The sequence below is a fragment of the Rhinolophus sinicus genome, chromosome 16 (genome assembly GCF_057876585.1).
Source record: "Rhinolophus sinicus isolate RSI-liver-muscle chromosome 16, RSI-T2T, whole genome shotgun sequence".
NCBI lineage: Eukaryota > Metazoa > Chordata > Mammalia > Chiroptera > Rhinolophidae > Rhinolophus > Rhinolophus sinicus.
Genome location: NC_142516.1, coordinates 9,306,253 through 9,324,922, shown reverse-complemented (window position 1 = coordinate 9,324,922; position 18,670 = coordinate 9,306,253). Strand labels below are relative to the sequence as shown.

At 53.0% G+C, this 18,670-nt stretch overlaps 2 protein-coding genes across 4 annotated transcripts; one reads left to right on the top strand and one right to left on the bottom strand.

Annotated features, from left to right (window-relative positions):
* Positions 1–9,110: 9,110 nt before the first annotated feature.
* On the top strand, positions 9,111–13,702 carry WDR38 (WD repeat domain 38). 3 transcript variants are annotated; one of them, XM_019728549.3, is made up of 9 exons: positions 9,111–9,302; positions 9,835–9,922; positions 10,905–11,021; positions 11,107–11,204; positions 11,548–11,628; positions 11,875–12,006; positions 12,099–12,248; positions 12,615–12,662; positions 12,767–13,702. In XM_019728549.3, the coding sequence occupies exons 1-9, from the start codon at positions 9,120–9,122 to the stop codon at positions 12,839–12,841; spliced, it is 972 nt and encodes a 323-aa protein (XP_019584108.2). In that variant the 5' UTR covers positions 9,111–9,119; the 3' UTR covers positions 12,842–13,702. The 3 variants fall into 3 exon arrangements, with proteins under 3 accessions (XP_019584108.2, XP_019584107.2, XP_019584103.2); XM_019728548.3 differs by having other exon boundaries at positions 9,802–9,922; positions 12,767–12,976; XM_019728544.3 differs by having other exon boundaries at positions 9,802–9,922; positions 11,815–12,006; positions 12,767–12,976.
* On the bottom strand, positions 13,113–17,670 carry RPL35 (ribosomal protein L35). Its single transcript, XM_019728550.3, has 4 exons — positions 17,552–17,670; positions 17,003–17,139; positions 15,839–15,920; positions 13,113–13,298 (listed from the first exon to the last, which is right to left on the bottom strand). The coding sequence occupies exons 1-4, from the start codon at positions 17,552–17,554 to the stop codon at positions 13,149–13,151; spliced, it is 372 nt and encodes a 123-aa protein (XP_019584109.1). The 5' UTR covers positions 17,555–17,670; the 3' UTR covers positions 13,113–13,148.
* Between the last annotated feature and the right edge of the window lie 1,000 nt (positions 17,671–18,670).

Genomic DNA, 18,670 nt, shown 5'->3' with positions numbered 1-18,670 from the left:
AGACACAGGGGCCCAGGGCTGACAGGGGCCCTTTATCATGAGGTCTCAGGGATGGGGCAGCTGAGCAAACAGTAGCCCCCTGGCAACAACACAAAATGGCCATTGAGGACAGTCCAGGCCTGGGGGGAGGGGTGGGGCTGTTGTGACCAGCCCCCAAGTGGAGGAGGGAGGTGCTGCCTACAGGGCACCATTCCCCAACTCTTTCAACTTGATGAGGCAGCTAAGACACTGGCCGGGGATCACACAGTCTGTCAGCTCTGTACACTCTGGGTAGAGGAGCAGGTGGCGCCTGTGGGAGCCCGAGCACCGCTGCGGGCATGAGATGAGCCCAGGAAGCTATAGATTGCCTATACTTAGCCCTGGGGCCCCAGCCTGAGGCGGCTTGGAGCAGCCCTAGCCCAGAGAGGCCCAGCAAGGAGCTCAAGGTCACACAGCGGATGGAGGCTGCTGCTCTCTTCGGCCCTTCCAGAGCTACTCCCACTTTCAGGCTGGAGCTGTTTCCCATCCCACCGCTGTCTCCCAACCCCCATCTACAGGCTTGTCTCCTTGGAGGGCAGCACAAGCCAGATCAGGTTTCCACAGGGCATGTGGGTGCCAGGTGTGGCTGAGACAGTTGGGAGGGCAGGTGGACAGAGGGGGCGGTAGCTGCAGGAGGCCCCAGGGGATCGGACCCCACAGCAGCTGCCCTGCACCTGCTCTGGGCTGCCCGAGGGGGCCAGGCGCCCCGTAGTAGACCAGACCCTGAGCGTGCACCCTGGCTCTGCCACTGTCACTGGCTGGTAGTCCTGGTTTTGCGTATCTTCCTCTCCCGGGCCCTCCATTTCCCCATCTGCACACCACCCACCTGATGTGATGATGTAATGAGGTTTGCCTAGCATGGTGCCTGCTGCCACTGTGAGGGCTGGGTTATTATTATTATTACCCCCCCCCGCCCCCCGGTGGCCTGAGGAGAAAAGGTCAGAAGGCCAGAGAACCTCTGCACAGAGGCCTGGTGGGCCACTTGACCCCTGGAGCTCACTTCTGCCTCTCCAGCAGCCAGCACTGGCTTCCTAAAGCCCAATCTGCGCCATCTCCCAGGGCTCGCTGAATACCCTTCACTGCTCCCCACTACTGTGCAGCACAGTCCATACACCTTGTGAAATTGGAGTCCTTCTGTCTGGAGCAGGGCCAGGGGCCCAGAATTACCCACCCCTACCCCGTGCTCTTCCTCCTGACCTTTCACCCCCTCAAGGAGGGCCGAGGTTCCTTCTCGCACCCTCTGGGTTCTATGACATCTACTTTGAGAACCAGTGCCTAAGGAATGTGGTCCAAAGCCCTTAGCCCAGTATTTATGGCCTCCACTGCAGGCACCTCTCCTCAGCTTCTCATTCTGGTTTTCCATAGATGTCCCCCAGGTGGTCCAGCACCCCCCCCAGACCCCATTCCTGCCTCGCAGACTTTCTTCTTCCTGTTTTACATCAGCAGATACCTTTTGAACTCTAGAAGCCCACAGTCTCCTCCCAGAAGACCTCCTCCACTGTCCAAAGTCCCATTCCTCCGCCCCGAGCCCTCTCAGGCCCTGCAGAGCTCGGCTGGCAGGCTCAGAAGGGTTGAGGGGCAGGATTGGGCATGAGCAGGAGGGAGAGATTCAGGTAGGACAAATCCAGGGGGGTCGAGGACAACACAAAGAATGAAAGAAGGAAAAGGAGAGGAGAGGCTGGTGTGGGGTCTGGCAGGATGCCCATGCCCTCCCTTCTCCCCCATCCCACCCTGAGGCCAAGCCCATCACCCTCCTAGCCCCTCCCAGGCTCCAGTGGTAAAGGGGATTCCAGGAGCCCCATTTCAGGGCCCAAGGTGGGCCAACAGCCCAGGGGACCAGTGGGTAGGGAATAGGACCTACAACCCAGCTTGGAGCTCTTGTCCTTCAGTCCTCTGGATAAAGTGTCAGGCCAGGGCTGGTCCAGGTTCCACCTGGGGCCACACGGGCTGGACTCAAAGAAGTAATAGGACAGTGAGCAGAGCGGTTCCATGGCTGTCTTGCTGATGCTGTTGTGTCGGTCAGCCTGGGAGCTAGCTGCAGGTTCCACCTCTCAGGGCTCAGCACTGGGCTACTTCCCAGGGAAGGGACAGGTCCCTCACAATCCCTAGGAGGAGGGGGGTACGGTGACCAGATGCCAACTTTCACAGATGACCCAGAGCAGGTCTAGGCTTCAACCTCCCCCCAACCCTTTGCCCCCAGAGCCAGGATGGACGCAGGGAGACCAAGGAGTTGGGTACCAACTTCTTCTGGAGCTTCTCTATGCAGCGGTTGGGGGAGGCTGAGCCAGCCTGGATAGGGATGGACATCCGGGGGGACTTAGGCCAGTGTCCTAAGGCTTCACCATTTATCTGGTTCTGAGCAAGGAAATACTGCATGCCTTTTCTCAGGGCATCCATGCAAGTAACTGGTGGCTCGGTGTCTACTGAGCACTTACACCCTGCCTGGCCCATGCTAGGCTCAGGAGGCCGCCAGAGCTGGCCCTTACACTGTGGAGAGGGCAGTGGGGGCCATGGAAACAGCTCGCGTGGGCTCTGACTTCAGATAGCTTGGGCCTCCTTCTCATGTGAAGGCTAAGTCCTGGGCATGTTGAACCTCAGTTACCCCTCTGTGAAATGGAGGTGAAGCTTCCCACCAGGTGGGATCATTATGAAAAAATCATATGATCTCAACACCAAAAAAACAAGCAATCCAATTAAAAAATGGGCAGAGGACCTGAGTGGACATTTCTCCAAAGAGGACACACAAATGGCCAATAGACATGTGGAAAAATGTTCAACATCACTAATCATCAGAGAAATGCAAACAAAAACTACAATGAGATATCACCTCACCCCAGTTAGAATGGCCATCATCAACAAGACAAATAGTAACAAGTGTTGGAGAGGCTCTGGAGAAAAAGGAACCCTCATACATTGTTGGTGGAATGCAGATTGGTGCAGCCGCTATGGAAGGCAGTGTGGAGGTTCCTCAAAAAATTAAAAATAGAATTACCATATGACCCAGCAATCCCTCTCTTGGGTATCTATCTACCCACAAAATCTGCAAATATTTATCTGTAAAGATATATGTGCTCTGATATTCATTGCATCTTTATTTACAGTGGCCAAGACATGGAAACAACCAAAGTGTCCTTCGACAGATGATTGGATAAAGAAGCTGTAGTATATATACGCAATGGAATACTACTCTGCCATAAGAAAAGATGAAATAGTGCCATTTGCGACAACATGGATGGATCTTGAGATTATAATGCTAAGCGAAATAAGTCAGACAGAAAAAGTTGAAAACCGTATGATTTCACTGATATGTGGGATATAAACCTGAAAACAACAAAGGAACAAGACCATCAAATGAAGAAACAAAAACTCATAGACACAGACAATAGTTTAGTGGTTACCAGAGGTTAAGGGGGGGGGGGCAGGAGGTGGTAGATGAGGGTAAAAGGGATCAAATGTGTGGTGATGGAAGGAGAACTGACTCTGGATGGTGAACATACAATGTGATATATAGATGATGTATTACAGAGTTGTACACCTGAGATCTATGCTGCTTTACTAACCACTGTCACCCAAATAAACTTAAAAAAAAAAAAAAAAAGAATAAAACCACATGAAATGAGAAATGTGAAAGGGAAACCAAAACTGTAGTGATGGGAGCTGTATATAAAATACATAATGCGGCCCTTGATTCATTCATTCACGTATTCATTCATTCAAAAAGCATTTTTAAGACCTTCTCTGGACTCAGCCTGAGATGGGACTGAATCACACTGAGAAAGGACCTGAGTTCAGGACTCATGTGGTCTTGGGTGAGTTACCCCCCTCTCCAACCCTAGTCTCATCTGCAGAAAATGGGGCTGTGGTCCCTTCTGAAGTTCCATCACTCCAGGCAGGCCCTCAGTGCTGGGAGTTTCATTCCCTCCCTCTCTTTCTTTTCTGACTTTTGTTGGGCTGTGACTAGTTCTTTCTGGATACAGTGAGAGAGTAGCAGGTGGGGCTTGACCCCAGGCTACTAGTGCGGAAGACAGTCAGGGGCCTGCAGGGGTACAGCCGCACTGCCCATGTTGAATCAAGCAGCCATTTTCTGAGCACCTACCTGCTTCTCCGAAAATAAGACCTAGCTGGACAATCAGCTCTAATGCGTCTTTTTTATATTATATAAGACCCGGTCTTTATGATATGATATGATATGATATGATATGATATTATTTATTATATTATACCCAGTCTTATAGTAAAATAAGACTGGGTCTTATAGTAAAATAAGACTGGGTCTTATATTTATTTTTGCTCCAAAAGACGCATTAGAGCTGATTGTCCGGCTAGGTCTTATTTTCGGGGAAACATGGTATTACCTGGGAGGCGCCAGGCCTGGAGCTCTGTTTACTTTGTCTCATTTCAGTAGCAACGCCTCCCTTCTCAGAACCCCTTGGACCAAACATCACCATCACCGTTTCCACTTTACAAAGGGTTCAAAGCAGAAGTCACTAAGAGGACACCCACCTCTCAAACTGTTCACATCGGTCCCCTTAAGGAGTGAGGCTAGAGGCACAGAGGACTGAGCAGACACCTGTGTCTTTCTTTTTTTTAGCCTTCTATACACACATATATATTTTTTGCAGCCAGTATGTAATTTAAAACATTTTTTCAAATTGAAAACATTGGTTTGTGTGCTAGGAATAAAGCTGTGTAGAAATGTGAGGCCCGGATGAAGCACGGAGAAGTCAGACAGACCCAGGTTCAACTCCCCGTGCCTGCTGCAAGACCCACTCCTTCCATGTCTGCAGCTGCTGCACGGTCAGAGTGGGGCTCAGCCCAACTGAAGAATAACAAGGATGACTGTCCCTGTGTCCTCAAACTGCTCTTTAACATTGTTATGTCCAGGACATTCTAAGAATTTAAAAAATCAAATGAAATGCCATTCAAGTTCTCTTAGGCTGGGGTGTGGCCCTGCCTCCACAAGCCAGATGAGCCCGTAATGGGGTCCCTGCCCGGCCACCCACCCCTGCCCCTCATTCTGTCCTAATCTGGGCCTGGCAGCAGGAAGGTGGTGTGTTCAAGACCTCCATGGTGCTTGTCCCAGGGCCCCAGAGACTTCTCCTACTCTGTAAGAGTCACTGGAACGTGGGAGAGGCCCAAGGGGCCTGTGGGTAACAGTCCCTGAACCCCAGACCTTGGAAGGCAGGCACTGGGCCACCAGCCCACGTGGAGCGGTGTGGGTGGTGGTCAGGCCCCCTGAGCTTCTCGGGTTTCTTGTGGCATCCGGGTCACTTTGCTACACAAACAGAACAGTCTTAGAAAAAAACATGCTAAAAATATAATAAAGTAAATAAGTAAGACCAAATTTCTAGGTCTAGTAAATTGTACTCCAAGAGAGCCAGAGTGAAAGATGTGACTCTGACACCACAAGAATGGCCCAGAAGCCGGAAGCCAGGAGAGAAGAAAGTAAGCACCATTGTCTCTTTTCTAGAAAGCGTGAATCCAGCAGTTACGGACTAGTTCACCTAACAATAATTGCCAAGCAAGCTCTGGACAGTTTATCCAGTAGTAGTTTGAGAGTGCTCAGAAAAGGAAGCAGCGATGAGAAATGCCAACGAGGTCACTGGGCATTAAACCTAGTCGCGCTCTCTTGCCTCTCTCCTTTAATAACCCCAATCCAGACACATCTACCTGTGTTTCCGTAAGGCATGGGAGTGTTTCTTCCCATCATCCGGGCTACAAAGAAAAATGTCGACTCACCATGTTACTTTAATAACACGGCGAACCAACACAGAGCACTGACTATATGCCAGACCCTGTTCCAAGCCAATACTTGGGAGTTAATACTTGGCATGTATTAACTCCATCCTCAAGCCAAACCCTATGAGGTGAATAGTAATCATTACCCTCACTGAGGATGTCAGGAAAAGGAAGCACAGAGCAGTCAGGTAACCTGCCCAAGGTCATAGCTGGTGGGGTGGTGCAGCCAGATTTGAACACAACTGTCTGGCTCCTGAGCCCACAGGTGCACAGCTGGTTTTACACTGACCTAGAGATCCTGAATTGATTAACAGAGGAGTCTGGAGGTGGGGGTAGAAGCCCGGATTTTACCAGGACTGCCAATCAAGATGCCCCGCCCTCTGTTCGCCAAGGAGTGGGCATGTGACTCCCGCTGGGCCAATCTTATGTTCACCGAGGACCGTGACTGGCTTAGGCTTCTCCTGGATTCTCAGCCCCTACTTCCTGTTCTCGCCTGGCGTGCAAGGTTGCAGTTCTACCCACCTTTGATTCCCCCAGCCCCTTCCCATATGGTCCCGTTTGGCCATTGATGGTTTCTGTTGTTTGCAACCAAAGAGCCCTGCTTGAGGTAGGAGTTCATTGCTCTTCTCCCTCCCCAGATCTGCTCCTAAGGGAGTGGACCCTACCCCCACCCAGTTAGTCCATGATCCTGATCGGTGCAAAATAAGTGAGACTCACTGGTGGTCTCTAGTGATAGACCACAGGGCTCTGCCCTTACTGTTGCCCCATTGATCATCATTTTCACAATTTGGATTTAGAACACAGAAGGCATGCTCATAAAATTTGCAGCTGCCACAGTGCAAAATTAATGCTTTGTGCAATAGAAGCCAGACTACAACACTTTCAAGACTAGATGGCTGGATGGAAGCCAAGAAGATGACATTTAACCAGCAAAATGTAAGGTCTTCATGTATTTCCGAAGAATCCATTGTGCAAGTACCAGATAGGGGAGAGTTGGCTAGACCATGGGAAAAAGCTCTCACTGCAGACTCAGTGAGTCACCAGAATAATGTAGCTGTTAAAACACAAATGCGCCTAGTAATACAGGCTGCATTACTAGAGACTGAGTGTCTAGAAAACTGGAGATGATGGTACCTTTCAACTTGGCCCTTTCAGCCTATACAGAGAGCATGTTTCCAGCTCTGGTCTCGCACTTTAGGAGGGACAATGACAATTACAGTGCACTGGGCAGAACCTGAGCCAGTGTAATACTTCTGCTGCCACCACGACAGTGACATTAGTGCCCCAGCCCCTGCCATAGACCACACTCTGCAGGCACAGCCCCTGCCAAGCATGAAGCCAGACAGCCCCTGATGACCAGGTCCTCTCTACACCATGCGGTGGTCCTGGGCCCCTTGGGGGAGCCTGGCAAAGGGCATATGTGTCTGGGCTCTAAGCTAAAGGGACAAAGGAGTATGTCACAGCCTCCTGCCTGCTGTGAGCACTTACTGCACATCAGGTGAACTTGATGGGCACCATCTCACTAATTCCTCAACAAGGCATCCACTGTGAGCGCCCACATTTTACAGCTGAGGAAACTGAGGCACTGAGAGATCAGGTGGCTTGTCCAAGGTTACAGAGTTGGTCGTTGGCAGAACCCAAGCTTAACCCAGACCTGTGGCTCTAATGCCCCATCTCTGGAGCAAGAGCTCTGACTTAGTCTGGGGCATGGGCAAGGCAAGGCCGCAGGGGTGAGGGGAGTGATAGCTGAGTTAGACTGGAAAGTAAGCACAGGCCAAGGGGTGGGGAACTCTGTGTGCACAGGCCCAGGATGGAGAAATGGAAGAAAAGTCCCTGTGGTTGAGTTTAGGGAGCAAGGTGGGAGTAGGGACAGTGGCAGGATGAAGCAGGAGAGGTGAACATGATGCTTTGGCCCCTGAGGCCCCTGGAATTCATGGTGGGTGGTTCCAACCAGACCCCTGGGTTGAGGAGAAAGATTTTAACCCTAGCTCCACCCCTATTGGCAGAGGGGTCCCTGGGCCTGGTGGACAGATCTGTCTAAATGGCTCTGGGAATGATGAGCTGGGCTCTCAACTAGGTGGCTGGGGAAATGCCAGATGGGTCACGGGCTGGGGGGTGCCAGCAGAGGGCCTGGGAAGCCAGCTATGGGGGAGCTGTGTCTGGGACCCATGTCTAGGGGTGAGGGGTGGCTTTAGAGGTCCAACTTAGACGGGTCCCTGAAGACTCAATTCAGTGACCTGGGGCCCTCTAGGCATTAGGATGGGGGTGGGGCTGCCTCAAAGCTGCCATTGTCACCCCGTCTCCCGCCTGACTGTCTGGGACCTAAAATAGAGCAGGAGTTCAGCCGATCTCACGAGAAGGGTTTCTGGCAAAGAGGTCTGTGGGGAGGGGTGTGAGTCACCACTGGGAACCCTTGAGTTTGAAGCTCCCAAAGCCCAGCTGCCCCACCCCCACCCCAAGGAATCTGGAATCCACTGAACAGTAGGGCGCAAGGTGTCTCAGCCCCACCCCTGTCCTACTGTGGGGAGGAGGCTGGGTAATAGACCCAGCTCTGCCGTAGAGGTGTTGGACGACTGGGCCAAATCTGCCCCATCAGGACCTCAGTTTCCCAGATGTACCAAGAGTCGGGGAGCTGGACAACTGCTGTGAGACCCCTGGAATTCATGGCAGGTGGTCCCAATATAGGCCCAGGGTCAGACAGACATGGGATGAAGTCCCATTTCCTTTCCTGTTGGCTGAGTGACTTTGGGCAGGTCCCCTCTCATCTTGGGGACTCAGTTCCCTCATCCGTAAAATGGACTGTGAAACCAAGTCCTGTTCTCCCCCGTTTCAACTTGAACTATCCAGCAAGGATTCTGACAGCTCCTGGGGCCTCCCTCCACATCCTCAGATTGGCACAATTTGTGCTGCCAGTAACGTTAACAGTGACCCCACTTTTTAGTGCTCTGTGCTTTACACAACTTCTGGCTCCTCACATCCTGGAGGACAAAAATGGGTATCATTTCTAGTCCTCTCCATGGGGGCTCTTCAGCTCTGCGGTCGTTTGGAGCCCTTGGGGGCAGGGATGATCCTCCCCATGGTGCAGATGGAGAAACAGGCTGGTGGAAGGAATCTGTGGGTCCTATGCAAACTGATCGCCGGGGTTCGGTGCAGAGGGATAGGCAGACGCATTGTGTGGGGCTGGCGTGCCCTCTCGCGGCAGCACTGCGCGGCTGGAGCTGCCCAAGTCCCTTGTAGGAGCCGCCCACGGTCCTGCCTGCTGCGGCCCCACCTCCCCGGAGCTGAAAACTCTCTCTCCTGGTCCGTCTCCTCCTGACTTCCCAGAGACCCCTATGGCGGCTGCACGCCCCGCCCCGATTGCCATGGAGACTGCTTGTACACAGTTTCCCCCTTCCCCTTGCCCTAAGTCCCGGGCCTGCGGGCCAACCAGCGCCCGCCTAGGAGGGAGCCCGCGGGGCTGGCCCGGCCGCTGGCCCATGAACAGCGGGGCCCCAGGGACGCTGGTCGTGGGGAGAGTGAAATTCTTCGGCCGGCACCGCAGAGAGGTGAGGCCAGTGGGCTCTGTCCAGCCTCTAGGCTCGCGGCTGGAATAGTTCCTAGGTTTGTGTGGCGGGAACTCCCGAGTGCTCACTGGGCTCCAGCTCCAGAATGTGCCCTAGATTCTAAGCTCTGGCTCCCGAGAGGGCTCAAACTCCTGGCTGATTCCAGTGTTCTTTGGACTCAGGGCGTAACAGTAGATTTTGATCTAATTCTGGACTCCAGCTCTATAATGGGCTTTTGGCTCAGAATCTGGTTCTAGAGAAGGTTCTAGCCTCTGGCTTCAGGTTCAGGATTTACAGGGCTCCAGAGAGCTCCAGGTTCTTGGCTCTGACTGCAGAGTGGTTCCTGGGTTCTGGGCTCTGGATGTAGAGTGAAGCGTGAAATCCCCTCTCCAACCCCAGGCTTCTGGGGGCCTGTTTGGGGCTGGCCCAGGAGTTTGGGGTCAAGGATGAACAGACAAGTGTTTCTTGCCCCAGAGTAGGACCCCTTGTGTTCTCACTTCAGGTCAACTCTACTGCCTTCTCTCCCGATGGCCAGATGCTGCTGACAGCTTCGGAGGATGGCTGTGTGTATGGCTGGAAGACCCAGAGCGGGCATCTGCTGTGGAAACTGGGTGGCCACACAGGTGGGGCCTCAGCCAGGATGGGGAGACTGGGGTTCATGTTCTGGCATTTTGCAGAGCCTACCACACTAACCTGACCATTGAGCTGGGCAGCACGCAAGATAGCCTGGGCAGGGCTGAGGCAGGAGGGAAAGGAGACAGGACCTGATCCCTGGGGCTAGAGCCTTTGACTCTAGCAGACCGATTCAGAGTCTACCACTTACAACAAATTGTTTTAAAAAATGTATTTACCATCTTAACCATTTTTAAGTGTACAGTTCAGTGCTGTTACATCCGTTCACTGTTGTGCAACTAGTCTCCAGAACTCTTTTCATCTTGCAAAACCAAAACTCTATACCCATTAAACATCCTATTCCTCCCTTCCCCAGCCAGCATCTGCCTTTCTGCTGTCTATGAACTGGACGATTCTAAGTACCTTGTAGAAGCGGAATCATACAGTATTTCTCTTTGTGACTGGCTTACTTCTCTTAGCGTGTCCTTAGGGTTCATCTATGGTAGACTATGTTTACTGTAACAGCGTCACGCCACCTCTTTGAGTCTCTTACTTCCTCCTATTTAGAATGGGGCTAATAGTTGCTATCCCATAGGGGTACTGAGATAATGCAAACTGCCTAGTGCCCAGTAGATGTACTCAGTAGATGTAACGTAACTGAGACTAAGAAAACATACAGTAATTAATCATAGGGAATAATGCTGTAATAGGGAAAATCCAGGGGAGCTAAAGGAGGCACTGAACCTAGGCTGGGCTGTTGGAGTTTCTGGGAGGCGCCTGCATTTGATTGGGTATTGATTTTCCAAAGGGGCAAATAGGGGCTGGGTGTTCCAGGCCCAGGCACAGAGGCCTAGAAATTTCTAGGTGGATGGTGAGGGTTAGGCGAGTGAGGACAGATGACGTAGGCGGAGGCTGGAAGGATCAGCAGGTATCAGACTGCGAGCTGGAGGTGGAGGACATGCCCCATTCCCTGACCACAGCCCCCTGCTCCAGGCCCCGTGAAATTCTGCCGCTTCTCCCCTGATGGCCGCCTCTTTGCCAGCACCTCCTGTGACCGCACCATCCGCCTGTGGGATGTAGTAGAAGCCAAGTGTCTGCAGGTCCTAAAGGGTGAGTGGGCTGGATGGGACTAGGAGCCAAGATGGCAGCCCGGGGGTCCCTTTCAGACCTTGCTGTGTCCTGTGCCACCTCACAGGTCACCAACGGAGTGTGGAGACGGTCAGCTTCAGCCCTGACTCCAAACAGCTGGCATCGGGTGGCTGGGATAAGCAGGTGGTGCTCTGGGAGGTGCAGGTATGTGGAGGGATAGCCAGACAAGAGGCCTGGGATCCAGATGGGACACACCCTCACCCTTCACACCGGTCGCAGAAAGGTCGTCCCATCTTCCCTACTGCCAATGTCTATACCTGGCACCCAGGACCCCCTGGCATCCAGCTGCAGCTACTTCCCCACACACATCAGCTCTCATGCCCATGAGGTTCCCCCTGCCGGGAATGCCCTCTCAAGGCCTGGAAAGCCGCACGGGCTGTTGTCCTATTACCCAGGTAGCCCGGTAAGGAGGGCCTGGGTCTGAGCCATCTGCTGGCACTGTAAAGCTTCTGGGCTGCCCTCCGAAGCTCAGGGCTCTTTCCTTCAGTCTGGCCGGATACTGCGCCACTTAAGAGGGCACCAAGACTCCGTCCAAAGCAGTGACTTCGAACCCAGCTCAGACTGCCTGGTGAGCCACACCACCTCTGCCCCTAAAACTTGAGTGGGAAAGTGGGTGCCCCACCCATTTAGGGCTGAGCAATGGTTAGAATTCTAGACCTCGACTGGGTGACTGTTCTTCTGAGCCTGTCCCCTTGTCTGCAAGGTGGGGATTCAGCAGGGTTTGAAGTGGTGCCTGCTTTCTGAGTCTGCTCAGCTAGGAACCAGGAGGGCGGGCGTGGATTGGCTGGTTCATGCTCATGGCAGCTGCCCGCAGGCTACTGGCTCCTGGGACGCTACCATTCGCATCTGGGACCTTCGGACAGGGACCCCAGCCGTCTTCTACCAGGAACTGGAGGGTCACAGTGGCAACATCAGCTGTTTGTGCTACTCAGCCTCTGGTCTCCTGGTGAGCTGGGCTGCCCTGAATTCTAGGCCATTCTGTGGCCCAGTAAGCGTGCAGACTCCAAACGCATGGGCTTAGAGCTGTCTGCTGTCTAGGCATCTGGTTCCTGGGACAAGACCATCCACATCTGGAAGCCCTCGACCAGAAGCCTGCTTGTCCAGCTCAAGGGCCATGTCACCTGGGTGAAGAGCATAGCTTTCTCCCCTGATGAGCTGCAGCTGGCCAGCGCTGGCTACTCACACATGGTAACCCCACCCCACCAGGCCTCTCTCCCTGGCAATCTCCTACCCACCAATGTCCTCCCTACCAGAACCCTCAGCACTGTCCAGAGGTCCACATCCCTATTTGCCCTAAACAGTAGAGTGCCAAGGGCAGCACTCTGCGCTGCTCCATGTTAGTGACATTTTTATGACAAATAGCTTCGGGGGAAAGGAAATTGTATTGCACTCAATTTTTGCTTCAGATATTACGTTGGCCATATTAAATACACCTCCCAGACAACAAAGCCCAGATCAAGAGGATAAGATGCTGGCTAGGGCTCATCCCCAAGGTGATTTCAAGGATGCTTTTGTGGTAGGCCTCCCTGTCTTTCTGCTTGATTTTGTTTCCAGGTCAAAGTCTGGGACTGCAAAACAGGAAAGTGCATTGAGACCCTGAAGGTAAGGCCTGTGGCCATAGCACCCAACGGCAGTGAAAGGCCTGCCAAGAGGCTGGGGGTAGGCAGGACGTGTATCCCCCAAGCCCACTGACATGTTTTTGGCAGGGAGCCCTGGATGTGGCCCACGCCTGCGCCTTCACCCCAGATGGGAAACTTTTAGTGTCTGGAGCTGCTGATTAGGCAAGACGCCAAATCCACTGGCATGATCAAAGCATCCACAGCCTCTTGAATGTAACATCACCACGCATGGCTCTCAGATCTCATGCCCCTTGCCTCTCCCTGCCCAAGGCCTATGAGGCCTGGCAGAATGAACTTGTGAAAGGACAGTCAGGGCACTTCCACGCCACAGGCCCAAAGTAACCGTAAGATCCCTGAGGCCAGGACTGCCATGGACGCACACCAGCCCCTCTCTCTGGCACGGTTAGCTGAAACCCCTGCAAACACAAAGCAATGTCAGCCAGTTTGTGCTTTATTGACGCTGTGATGCTCAGGCCTTGACCGCATACTTCCGCAGTGGGTACAGCCGCTCCTTCCGCTGCTGCTTCTTGGTCTTCAGGTTCTCTTCGTGCTTGTTGAGCCGGCGGCGCATGGCACGCGTTTTCTTGGGCCGAAGATCCAAGGGCTTGTACTTCTTGCCCTGGGTGACGGAGAGCAGGAGGAATCTGAGGACCAGGGTTTATGAGCTTCTGCAGTAGCTAAGGAAGCCCCAGAGGTTGGAACTAAGGTGTCAGGAGGGCACTAGGAAGCCCTGGGAAATGACTAAGGTGCATGGCTGGGCTGGGGAAGTTAACTTGTAGCCACGAGCGTAAGGAGCTGTCTATGACACCCAGCCCAGTAGGGGACTGTCAACATGGGACTGGAGACAGACCGAGATGTAATACGCAGGCCATACACCCTGCTACTAGTTCATGTAATTCTCCCAAGTTCAAGGTTTGGGGGAATCATCCCCATTTTTAAAAAGTGTTGAGTTACAGAGCTGAAAAGCCCGTAAACCTGTCTGAATACCAGTAAAGCTATGGAGGAACTGGGGTTTGCACCCAATCACCCAACTTCCTACTTGTTCTCTTTCCACCTACCCGACTTCCTGCCACGGAGTCAACATCACAGCCAACCCAGTAAGGGGCACATGGCATCCACCAAGTCACAGCAGGGGGGGTCCACTGTTCTGTTGGCTTAAATTACGCCAGCTGGTGTGTACGGGAGGGCTGAAGGCGGTACTCAGTAAATCTGGAGGCTGTGCCAGCTACCTGTGGTGTTCCCTGTGACAATGTTCCCATTTAACACGAGTCCCAGAGGGAAGATCTGGCTTGGCCAAGGTCACCCTGCTCAGGGGCAAAGCCCCCTTTCCTGCCCTCCTGCTCCCAGACCTTTAGCATCTCTCCATCTCTGGCTCCCACTAAGCGGGTCTAGACCAAGGCAGCTCTCATGGTCTCTCCTTTGTTCTGCAAAGGTCTCTGGGGCGCTCTTTGGCTTGAGGCCCTGTGCTGGGTGTTGGCTAGGTGACAATTAGACCTGGTTCCTGCTCAAGGAACTCCCAGCACGGTGGGGAAGACTAAACAGGTAACAAATGGCCCATTGGTGGGGAGGTTTCACCTAGCGACTGGTAAAAGCCTCGAAAGCGATCAATGTGGACACCAGTTGAAAGGGGAAGAAAATGGTGCACAAAAGCCCAGAAGAATGATAGCACAGGCTCTTTCTGGAAATAACCAACAGCCTGGGTGGCGGGGTGAGGCACAGGACAGAGGACTGCAGAAAAAAACGCTAAGCAGATGAGGGAACCTGGAAGCATTTCCATGCTTTGTCCACTTATATCCCTCACATCAGATGACACAGGTCAGGACCTCGTGCCCCTTAGAGCTCTGCTGCCCAACAGTGGCTACTAGCCCCACGTGCTGTTTACATAAAAATTCAGTCTTCAGTCATCATAGCCATATTAAGTGCTCAACAGGCACGTGGCCAGGTGACCGTACGGGACAGAGCAGATAAGTGGACACACCTATCACCGCAGAAAGTCTACTGGACAGCGCGGACACAGGCAGAGACCTTACTCCCACCGAGTGGTGCCCAGCATGGGTGCACTCACTGGACGGTGGCAAAGACAACTCTTCCAGGCACCACCTCGGCCTGGTCCCCTCAGAGCCTGATGAAAGCTTCTAACCCACTCCTCAGAAAAATGCTCCCAGACAAAAACGCATACATCCAGGGGTGGCAGTACGACCCCCCTGCCACCTCACATGACAGTGTCCCCTGTGAAGCTAGCCCAGGCACGCCCTCTAGTTATTCAAACACTAATTTGGAAGTTGATGTGAAGCCATTTTATAGGTGAATTAAAGCCCCTAATCAGTTGACTTAATTAAGAGATTAACCTGGGTAATCTGGATGGGCCTGACAAAATCAGTTGAAAAGACCTTCAGGAAGGGCTGAGGTTTTCCCCAAGAAATCCCACCTGCGGGATAGCAGCTTCAACCTGTGTCATGAGTTCCAGCCTGCCCATGAGCTTCTCTTGCGGACAGCTAATAAGCAAGCCCCACAATCACATAAGCCAATTCCTTATAACAAAGCAAATGTCCACACACACATATATAGTCTCCTATTGGTTTGGCTTCACTGCTTGAACCCTGATAAGACTAAGGGCCAGAAAATGCACCTGTTGAAATCTCCCAGGAGCACTCAATCCACTTCTCCCCAAGACGTGGTTTGGAACTTAGGCCCAATCACTCCATTAACTGTAGGTGACCCTGAACAACTTAACCTCTCTACGCCTTGAGGTCCTGATCCCCAAAACAAGACTGTTAGGTGCTTGGCAGTGACTGACAACACGGTGCTAGGCAGACAAAATATTTCAGTCAATCCTCACAGACCACCCCAACTCACTCAGCTGGTGACACTGCATCCAAAACTCAAGTTTCCAGCCAGACTCCCACCACACTGTTGATTTCTTGACAACTGCAGCCCCGAAGAAATGCAGTCTGCATGCCAAATGCTAGTGGAAGATGCTGGAAAGAAGGCGAACCCATCCACAAGCTGAGAAGGCTCTAGAAAGCCCAACCGTGTCTGGGCAAAGCCCGGCCCCCAAACCCCAGCAGAAGAATCTCTTTATACTGATCCCCTCGCCAAGGGAGGGCTAGAACTTTGCTCTCTGAAGCCAAGCACCCACACACACATACCCCCACTCACCTTGTAGAATTTCCTGAGGTTCTCTTTCTGAGTCTGGTTAATGACGGTGAGAACACGGGCGATGGACTTACGAACAACTCGGCTGCAAAAACAGAGACATCAGTTAAGACACACAGCGCTCCCCAAGGCACCTCGTGTAATTAAGATCAGGGCCTGATGCAGACCTCACAGGGCAGCGCTATTCCCCACCAGCTCACCCATGTTCACCCAGGAGACACCTAACCCAGGCCGGAAGGAGGGTGTTCTCGGGGTGAGGCCTGAGAGACTGGGAGATGGGCATCCCAGGAGTGGGAACAGGGAAGGGCTAGAGTGTCCAGTGCTTCTGAGGAGCTGTGAAATGTTCACTGAGAAGGCTTAATAAGGAGTGGTGGAGGGCAGATCAGCAAAGCTCTTCCACCCCAGGCCACACATCCCAAGGCTATGAGCTGTCTGGAAGGAATCATGCTACAAGCTGGGCAACAAGGGTAATCTTAAGGACTTACCGCAGGGGCTACCTGGGAGGGGGAAATGTTATGGGGGAGTGGGGAGCCTGAAGCTAGGAACCAGCTGGAGATAGGTGAATCTGAGTCATGTTGATTAAGAGGCAGCTGGGGGACAAGAGGAGGCTCACTCAGCAGACGGCTGGTAAACCTGGTCTTGAGGATTCAGCATGAATCTTGCTTAAATGTTCCCAAGATCATCCAACCCCCTCCCACCACCGTAGGAAGGGTGTTGAGGGCCCATTTTATATGAGAAAAAAAACGGTGTTGAGCCAACATGCCATAGGGTAGGATGTGGCAGAAATGGAATTTGTGCCCAGGTCAACTGACTCTATTTACCCAACGAGGGAAAAAAAAAACAAAACCAAATGCTGATGGGAGGCAAAGAAAAAGGTCCAGTTAGGCTTTGGATGGCAGGATTAAAATGAGTCTTCGGGGACACCCAGTTTTACCTCCAGCCAAAGAAGACAAGGGCACTGAGGGCAAAAGGACCACAGGGTCAAAGCCAGAGGGTCTCCCGCACGGCTAGGCGTGAGCAGGTGATCCCGGAAAAGCTCGTTAGGAGGGCATAACCACAGATCCATTGAACCGGCACTTAAACGGACACCTCCCTAAGACAACCTCAAATACCCTGATATACACTTATTCCATCCCCCGCCCAGAGAGGCCGCGGCCCGTCACTTACATCTTAGAGAGTTTGGAAGCTGCGCCACCAGTCACTTTGGCGACGCGTAGCTGGGACAGTTCCACCTTCAGGTCGTCCAACTGTTTCAGCAGCTCCTCCTTCTTCTTGCCGCGAAGATCTCGAGCCTTAATCTTGGCCTGCGTACCAAGAAAGGGTCTAGATTAAACGCCTGGCGGCGCCGTCTACTCCTCCGGCGCTCGTCGAGGCCTCCCCCACTGGCCACCCTCCCCCCGACCTGCGTTACGGTCAGCCCCAGGGGGGCGCGCGCCTCGCCATCAGCATCCCCACCCCAAGCTTGCTACGAGGCCGGGCCGCTATCCCCATTCCGCAGACTGTAAGACCGAGGCCGCGGCAGCACGCGCGCGCGCACCTTTCCTAGTCGAAGCCGGTAGGAAGGAGGAAAAGACCGGTTTGAGTGGCGCTAGGTCACTCCGCACGGCGCTCCACAGGCCCAACTGGCAGATGGGACCTCAGCGTTCACCCTGCGCCCTCCACCCCAGCTCCCGAACCCGGCAGCGCACGGATGGCACCCGATTCCCCAGCCCTCACCATGGCTGCACAAATCACCAGAGCCGCCTCTCGCTCTCAGAGAAAGAGGAAAAGGGGCTGACCTCTGCAACTACTGCCGGGTGAGGGCGGGCGCGGCCAATGGCGTCGCAGAGAGGGAGCCCTGGCCCCACCCCTTCCGGCCCCCGCCAACGCCGCGAGGAGCACCGTGGTACAGCCCGCCCAATCCCTCTCTGTAGTCCCTGCTGCTTCCGAAGACCCCGGAGGTTACTTGAGTCCGTCCTCACGCCCTGAGCAGAGCAGTTGAGGAGACCAAAGCCTGCCCGGGATGAGAGGCAGTTTAGCAGAGATGGCATAGGATTCAAATTCGTCCACTCACTCAGTCATTTATTTATTCATTTACTCATTCATTTATTGGGTAAATCTTTGCAGGTCGCCCAGTTTGTGCTGCTCTGAGCGTGGCACCTGTTCAGGGAGTGGAGGAGATTAGGTTTGAGGGTTTTCAAAAATGAGTTAACACGGCCCCAGCCTCAGGAATTTAAAGTCCGAGGTGGGCGGGGTCAGACAGCTCTAACCCAACTCCATAAATGTTTTAGTGGAGGCAGCCATGTGGCCGGGGAACGAGCATTCATAAGCCTTTTTATTTAGTGAAACTGACCGGTTTTCAGATTCTTGCTCTGTTGCCTGGTGTTAGCTGAGACTCGGCAAATACCTTCCCCTCTTTGAGTCTGTTTTCTCATCTGTGAAATGAGGTATTTATGAGGATTTGGATGCTATCACCTGGAAAATTCTTATCGCAAGACCTGATGCGTAACAATCGCTCAAAATACCGCTATTAATGTTCCCGGTGAAATGAACATTTGAGTCGGGCCCTGAAAGTTAAAGGGGAATTCACAAAGCAAGGAGGGTGCTCAGGCTTTCTGACACAGCAGTTTTATTGTTGCCCCAACCAGCAATCAGTGCTTCAGTGTCACTCCATTGCCATTAACAAAAACATACCAACACCTCTTTGAGCTCTAGTTAATGCCAGATTGTCCCCATGTTGCTATCAGGTATCACTTCCAGGGAGCCTTCTCTCACCCCCTTCTGGAGTTAATGATCTTTAGCTTTGGAATGAATTGGGACACAACCTGTCTTGTGTCCCAAGCTTTATGTGCAATC